Genomic DNA, 8,471 nt, shown 5'->3' with positions numbered 1-8,471 from the left:
TATATTGGCTCACATCTGCTGCATGAACTACCTGAATTACATGAATTATGACTGCATACTGAAGTACTTAAATAAACAGATACATTGGTTCTATGGTCACTGGAAGATTTTCATGGCAGGCACACACTGGTGTGCACATATCGTTCTTGTACAGTTGTATACGAGAGAAAAAAAGGCTACCTTGTCTGTCAGACTGACATGAATCTTTTGCGCATTACAATAGGCACCTTTGCCTGTTCAAGGAGAAAACAAAACGTTGAAAAACTATTTTAATCGTTATTAGAACCAGAACAAGGAAGCACGCCAATTGCTCATCAAAGATCCTACCAGAAGATGCAGAAACTGTACGAGTGCTCCAGGCCTCCAGCACATAGGCCTACCACAAAATTCCACCTAAATGAGATGGAAATATCGCATGAGTAATACGGAGGGAATCTATTTCTAAGACCGAGATAATCTGCGTGACTGTCCAATATTCCATAGTCATAGGTTCGAGAATTATGGAATAAGGAATCCCGATATGAAATGTTAGGTGTACTGAAAGAGTTTGCTAGAACAATGTGAAACTGTAAATAGGACTAGTAAATTTCATAGTTTTTCCTTTTCTATGAGTTCAATTTCATCAATTTCTCCCCCAGCTGTTAGAAAAGCATTGCACTCTAATTAAGATCCAAACCCTGTACAGAAAAGGATCCCAAGTGCATGAACCAGCTGTAGGATCAAAAACAGCAGCTAGAGGGGATCAATTACAGCTTACAGCACAGTAATCACAAGCAAGCACATGCTGAATAATAGAACATCTAAATTCAGATTGAACAGACATCTAAATTCAGTTAAAGATGACAATACACATCCCAATCTTTTAGCCATTACTACTTAATAATGTATCCTGACATACATAACCAGATCATTATAAGCCGAAACTGTATCGATCATCAGCCAACACATCAAGGTCTTGAACCTTGGCACAAGCTACAAAAACATGTATCCTATCCTTGGGGTAAACGGCGATTGCATGTATCCTATCCATGGGGTAGCAAGAAAAAAACACACAATATGAAGCTGGTCAGCTTCAGAATAGATATGGGGTGGCAAATGGTGATTGCATCATCCACTCGGTTGGAACCGCCGGTGAGCTTCGAGCAGAGTCATACCAGCTGACTGAGGTCGCTTCATCGTCCGTGCTCTCGCCTCCTGTCCAAGAATCGCAAATTCCAGCATACGGGGCACACGACAGGAAGCTGAAATTTAGCATTGCTGTCTGGCTCTGCAAGTCAGTTGGTAGTGGTTCGATGATGGGCACCGACAAGTCAAATTGATCAGAATTGTCAAAGAGGGGTGTGACTGAACCACCATGAAGGACCATGTCATAGTTGCTCACCATGGAACCGGCATGGTCGGACATGCAGAAGCTGTAATTGACCTCTGATTCTGGAACGACAGGCATCAACAAGTCACCCAGAAGGACTTGATCAGAATTCTGATGATAAGGCATCAACAAGTCACCACCTTCGTCCAGGAGGACCCTGTCACAGTAGCTGCCAGTGTGGTTGGACATGGAGAAGCTGCAATTGACATCTGATTCAGGGACAGGCATCACGAAGTCACCGAGGACTTGATCAGGCATGAGGCCGAACATGAGATCATCTAGAAGCTGGTCCACCGAGACGCCATCTGAGCAGTTGTTCAAGTCTTGCTGTGGCTCGACGGCCGGCGGCAGAATCGGTGCAGCAGGAGGAACAAGCAGCCGCCGCTTCACAGTCGTCACCGGAGCTGAGTCGTCTCCGGCCTTCCTCTTCCTCCCCCTCCTGTATGCCGGCGACGTCGGGACGGACGCAGATCGGGGCTTGCGCGGGCTCTGGTAGACCTTGCAAAGAACCGGAACCGTCTCGCCTTTCTCATCATCCCCTTGCTCATGAGCCATACGGAACTCGACCATGAGCCACACGGCCTCCACGGATCCGTCGGAATGGATGGGCTTGTACCTGAAACTCTGCTTGTACCCGACGACGCGTCCCTCGCCGTCGAGAACGGCCGCCCTCCCCTTCTCAGCGTGCCACGTGCCCTCGCCGCCGCCGACGGCGCGGGACCTGCGCTTGTCGTGCCCGGACAGGGCCTTGGCGGGGCCGAAGAGGTACCAGCACCGCCTCTCCACGCCGGTCTTGGGCGCCAGCAGGACCGCGGGCAGGAGGCCCGAGACGAGGGCGGCCGGGTCGGTGGCGTACGCGTCGGCGGTGTGCAGGAACCTGGCGGCGGGCTCAGGGAGGGGCTCGCTCGCGATCATGGGGCGGAGGTAGAAGGAGATGAGGTCGGCGTCGGACGGGCTGAACCTGCAGCCCATGGGAAGGACGGAGGAGGAGGCCATGGGTCATCGAGATGGCGGCCGGCGGGGAGCTGGCTAGGGTTTGGGGATCTGGGAGTGGGAGGCGCCGGCGGCGGGTTTGGGATGGGAGGATCGAAGACGCGCGCGCGCTCTGCCGCCTTTTGTAGTGCTCGAAATCTTGAATCTTGAATCTTGAGGGATGGCGCGTATGGAGAAGAGGACGCGGGTTTGGGTTTGGGCTTTGGATTTGGGATGGGAGGGGTGGAACACGCGTTCCGTGGGCTCTTTCCATAAAAGAAAACCAGTGATTTCCTTTTGTCGGTCCGAGTTACACACCGAAGATTTACAACATATACTTTCTAAAAGGGTGTTGCCACACGTTCGCCATCGGATCATTTTAAAAGATCTGCCGCTTCGCAAGCCGTCGGATCTGACGGATTGAGTGCCCGAGCGTCATCTTCTACCATTGCGACATATGTCGTGTTGCAGGAAATTTCTGTAATATAGGTTATGTTGCAGAAAATTTCGCAACATAGATTAAGTTACGGATTTTTTTGCAACCGAGGTCTTGTTACAGTTTATATGCAATAGTGGTCTTGCTATAGTTTTTTTTGCAACAGAGGTCTTGTTGCAAAAAAATTTGTGACAAAGGTCTTGTTGCAATTTAATTTATTTTTAAAAAGGTCTCATTCTAATTTAATTTTTTGCAACGGAGGTCTTGTTACAGTTTTTTTTTGCAACAAAGACTTTGCTGTGGAAACGCATTGTAGCGAGTATCAAGCAGCAGCCACGTGGGAGACAAAAGACACACGTCACATGGATGACAGACGGATGCTCACGTGCGATCCGCCGTCTGAAGCCAAGCATTTTAAAGAACATTTTTGCAAGGACGATGATGGTGGGAGCTCCTGTTCAGCACCTTAAGAGCCCGAACAAGTTTGTTGGCACCCATGCGACCCGCTCATGGGTCGGCCCAAGAAGGCGGATATCTCTTCCTGGTCACTTGATCACGTTCTTTTTTGTGGCTCGGATCGTGTTTGACCAGTCGCGGACTGGTTAACCATTGACTTCTATGAAAATATGAACTTTTTTAAGAGAATAACAAAAAATCAAAAAGTTTTGCAGTTTCCGATTTTTTGTTCACAAACTTCAGAAAAGTTCATGAATTTGGAAAAAAGTTCATCAAATTTGAAATGGTTAATCTATTTTGAAAAAATAATTGTTTTTAAAAAGATTCATCTAATTTGAAAATATTCCTAAAATTTGAAAAGAAATCATCAAACTTGAAAAAAAATTCATTGATTTGAAAAAAATCCAATTTAAAAAATGTTCGAGCATTTTGGAAAAAAGAAAAAAGTAAAGAAAAAGAAAAAGGAAAAAATATTGATGAAAATAAACAGGAAAAGAAAAGAAAAAATAACCAAAAACTGGTCCAAAAACCAGTGGCTTTCTGCGAACCGGAAACTGTCCAGTGGCTGAAAAAACTGGGGGCTTTGCCCTGAGCTTAAAAAAAGAATAAATTGTAAAAAAAAAGAAAAAAGTTTCAAGAACTTAGCCAATTGGGAGCCAGTTGAAGTCTGCAGAAACAGTACGAAACTGCATACTCCCTCCATTCCAAAATAGATGATCCAACTTTATACTAACTTTAGTATAAAGTTAGTACAAAGTTGAGTTATCTATTTTGAAACGAAGGAAGTACATAGCAAGCATAATCCAGTAGAAATTGAAGCATTGATGTAAATGTTCTTTTGAAGGAAAAAAGATTGACACTACTGACCAGAAAGCTTGAGATTCAGCAACGTTCTTGTAGGAAGTTCATGTAATCAGCTGCTTGGACGCCTACATATGAAGAAAAAATTAAACGCCTTCTCTAAATACTACCTATGTGAACTTATGTAGATTCAAGTACTGAAAAAGAAATTTTTCTGATCACAGTTAAGAAGGCTGGAATGGATGTTGAAAACTAGCTGACTAGTAAAAATCATAGTAAAATTAATTAAGTTTATCTCGCACCTAGAGTGTGTTTCTATACTCTGCGGGATTTGATTATCAAGCTTGATTGCATACGGAAGTAAAGAAAACAAAAAGGGACATACATGATTAGTACCTGAAGTGAGGTCCTATGCAAGCTTTAAAATATAAATACAATAAAGTCCATTGTTTTTTTCAGAATGACCTGCTTGACAAAGGGATCGAACCAGAGATATTAAATTGGCCAGATCGTTACCGGACTTGGTTCTTCGGGGTTGGCGGAACCTTGGACCCTGTATCAGGAAAGTGCCGTTGGACGAACGAGCAACTGCGAATACCCGTCACGAAGTTCCGACAGTATATCGATGCAGCGCAGCAAGAGACGTTCGTTCCAGACAGAGAGAACGACGAGCTCACAATGGCCCTCGGGAATCCTGAGCACCCTGGACGGACACGAGGCACGCCAGGCTCCGTTTCGTGGAAGGCTGGGTTTCCGGACGCAGTCGGTTACAAATGACAGGAGAGGAGGAAGAAAGTGGAGCAGACCCAAATTCAGGCGCTGCACGCAAGGGACAAGCGATAGTGCAACGAGAAGCAGATCGCAGCAAGCGACCTGCCGAAGCTTCCCCCGAAGCTACCCCGCCATCTCAGTGAAGAAGCAGCGTGGCTTCCACCGAGCTGCTTCAGCTTGAGCCTGTCTTCACGGTTCCTGCTAGCTACCCCGTGGACATAATCACGGAGTCTCAACATTGCCACCTTATGACGCAATGGATGAAACTGAAAGTCAAGGCGGCTGTTGGCTCTGTTGCACCTCCTGAACCTGGCGCAACTTTTCACTGTCGGCCAATTCCAGAAGGATATACTAGAGTGATGGTGGATGAAATAACAAACGGATTTGAGGACCTCGAGCTTGACCACCCTACGGGTGAAGGGGAGACTCGGTTGGGTTTTTCTCTGAAGACTCCATGCCTATGGCGGAAGGAGCTCATCAACCTTCCGAACTGGACGCCTCCACCTCCGCCTCCTCCTCCTCCTCCTCCGGCGAGTCAGGGCACTCCGCCTCCTCCTTCGGCGAGTGATCAGGGCACTCAGCCTTCTTCTCCAGCGCGTGGCGGCACTCCGCCTCCTTCTCCGCCTGCGCCGACGTGCCCGAGCAGCCAGCCTCCTCCTTCTCCGCCTCGTCAGCAAGGGCGGAAGAGACCGCCACCGCTCCGGCTGCTCCGGCGCGTCGTAGTCCTCCTCCTCCGCCTCGTAAGCAAGGAAAGAAGACAACCACAGCCGCTCCGTCTGCTCCGGCGTTTAGAAGTACAACCAAAGGCGGGAGGCAATACAGATTCAGTACTTCTTTGAAGACTCTAGAGAAGTTACCATATGAGAGGACCGCGGAGGAAAACGCGAAGATCGTGCGAGCTGAAGTGACGAACTTCCTTGAAGAGATGAAAGCAAAGAAACATCCACCTCCAGAGGAGAAGATAGATCCGGTGAAAGCGAAGCGCACTGTGGATGCCATGAAGAAACCACCAAAGTCTCTGTCGAAAGGCAACTATGAGCGCATTATTGAAAGGTCATTTATCGAAGTGGAGCGGTCGAGAAGTACTGTCAGTGATCAAAGGTTAGCGGAACGATGAGCTAGGAAAAATATTGCCCAACTCGGCGAACTAGCGAACCAATCATGCCCCCGCTAAAGGTGTCTAGCGATATCGTCACTAATGATCCGAAGATGGTGCCCGGTTATACCAATGTTGGAGATTACCTGCCCGACGGTGTACATTATGAATTCCTGGAGGTGGACGAACACAGATACGAGTACGGGAAGCCTCTCATCAAAGATGAAAGATCTCTAACAACGATGATGCGAAGATTCCATGATTGGTACATGAAAACCTGCAGAGAGTCTGGGGGGAGGAATACTTTGACGCTGAGAGTTAAAAAGGAGCATGACCTCGTTGGAACTAATCTGTTGAATGTTCCATTTGAGGAGTTCTTCCAGTTTTTTAATCAAAAGGCCCTCGATAAATTAACAGTCACTTGTTACTGTCTGTAAGTACTACTTCTGTCATTAAGTCTCTATATATAGGTCAGCTCTTTCATTGCATGTATTTATAATTATCCTCACTATATTATGCAGATTGAAGATCACTGAATTGAAGAAAAGACAAATCGGTGATATTGGGTTCATTAACACAAATCTCATAGATGCATATACGGTTGAATTTCATGCCAAAGATACCGATGCCAACTTGCTACGATCGTTGGTATTAAATCAAAACAAAGCTATAATACTCTTTCCTTACAACTTCAAGTGAGTCTTAGTTTCTTGTGCATATTCGGTTTCCCTTATTAGTTGAGGTTATAGTAATGTAATTGATGAGTTATGCATGCGTGCGCAGGTTCCATTATATTCTCCTAGAGATTAAGCTTGAGCAGGGACTAGTAACCGTCTTAGACTCGAGACGAAAAGATCCCTAGGAGTATGCGGACATGACTCAAATGCTCGAGAAGTAAGTTAAATCGATAATTATCGCACCATATCGGCAACTTTGTTCACTTCCTGATATCAAGTAATCGTTTTCTTTGTCTGGCAGGGTTTGGAAAAATTCACCTCAAAATCTCCGGGACTGCCGAAGAAGGTGCAATTTAAACACCCGAAAGTAAGTACTACTAGCATGTTCCGCGCATGTCCTAGTGATTCAAGCGCTAGTTTCATCAATACCATTTAGCATGCTTGCTTATCAGTTTGATTGACCTCTATTTCTTGTAAAGTGGTTGTGGCAGGAAGCCGGGAATAGTTACTCTGGATACTATGTTTGCGAGTCCATCCGCCACACGACCTGTGAGCGGGGCTACTCTAACAAACAATATGAAGTGCGTAAGCAATAATATTCACAATTTTATTTTATTACCATCATTTGTGTTGAGTTTCATTCATTCATATATATGTGTTGACCCCTGAGGGAGTCCTATATTAGGGGGTCTCCGGACAGCCGAACTATATACTTTGGTCGGACTGCTGGACTATGAAGATACGAGATTGAAGACTTCGTCCCGTGTCCGGATGGGACTCTACTTGGCGTGGAAGGCAAGCTAGGCAATACGGATATGCATATCTCCTCCTTTGTAACCGACCTTGTGTAACCCTAGCCTCCTCCGCTGTCTATATAAACCGGAGGGTTTTAGTCCGTAGGACAACATACAATCATACCATAGGCTAGCTTCTAGGGTTTAGCCTCTCCGATCTCGTGGTAGATCAACTCTTGTACTACTCATATTATCAAGAATAATCAAGCAGGACGTAGGGTTTTACCTCCATCAAGAGGGCCCGAACCTTTGTAAAACATCGTATCCCCTACCTCCTGTTACCATCCGCCTTAGACGCACAGTTCGGGACCCCCTACCCGAGATCCGCCGGTTTTGACACCGACATTGGTGCTTTCATTGAGAGTTCCTTTGTGTCGTCATCATTAGGCTTGATGGCTCCTTCAATCATCGATAGCGATGAAGTCCAGGGTGAGACTTTTCTCCCCAGACAAATCTTGTATTCGGTGGCTCCGCACTGCGGGTCAACTCGCTTGGCCGTCTAGAGCAGATCGAGAGCTACGCCCCTGGCTATCAGGTCAGATTTGGAAACTTAAACTACACAGCCGACATCCACGGAGACTTGATCTTCGACGGATTCGAGCCCTTGCCGAGTGTGCCGCACGATCACGATGAGCATGATTTAGGTCTACCATCGGACAGTGTTTGGGAGATCGCACCAGCGACCGCTCCTACCCTCAATTCGGAGCCAATTGCACCATCCAGGGACGGGTGGATAGACCCCGCCACGAAGGCCGCATTTTCATGGGCGATCGAGCCGAGTATCGACCTTACCCTTCACGAGAGCCGTGCCAAACTGTCGGATTCTTCCCCGGCCACGGACTCCGAACCGCCTGCGCCCGTGCCTATTGGATCCGACTGGGCGCCGATCATGGAGTTCACCTCCGCGGATATCTTTCAGCACTCACCCTTCGGCGACATATTGAGCTCATTAAGGTCTCTCTCCCTGTCAGGAGAGTCCTGGCCGAACTATGTTCGGCAGGATTGGGATGTGGATGACGAAGAAATTCGCTGCCCACCCACCACCCACTTAGTAGCCACTGTCGACGATTTGACCGACATGCTCGACTTCGACTCCGAA

The 8,471-nt window shown here is 47.1% G+C and overlaps 1 protein-coding gene across 1 annotated transcript; it reads right to left on the bottom strand.

Annotated features, from left to right (window-relative positions):
• Positions 1–1,008: 1,008 nt before the first annotated feature.
• On the bottom strand, positions 1,009–2,365 carry LOC123130184 (NAC domain containing protein 50-like). The gene has a single exon (XM_044550136.1). The coding sequence runs from the start codon at positions 2,363–2,365 to the stop codon at positions 1,073–1,075; it is 1,293 nt and encodes a 430-aa protein (XP_044406071.1). The 3' UTR covers positions 1,009–1,072.
• Positions 2,366–8,471: the final 6,106 nt, after the last annotated feature.

This window comes from Triticum aestivum, chromosome 6A, assembly GCF_018294505.1.
Source record: "Triticum aestivum cultivar Chinese Spring chromosome 6A, IWGSC CS RefSeq v2.1, whole genome shotgun sequence".
Lineage (NCBI taxonomy): Eukaryota > Viridiplantae > Streptophyta > Magnoliopsida > Poales > Poaceae > Triticum > Triticum aestivum.
Note: the sequence above shows the minus strand (reverse complement) of the source record. Positions and strands in the feature narration are given on the sequence as shown.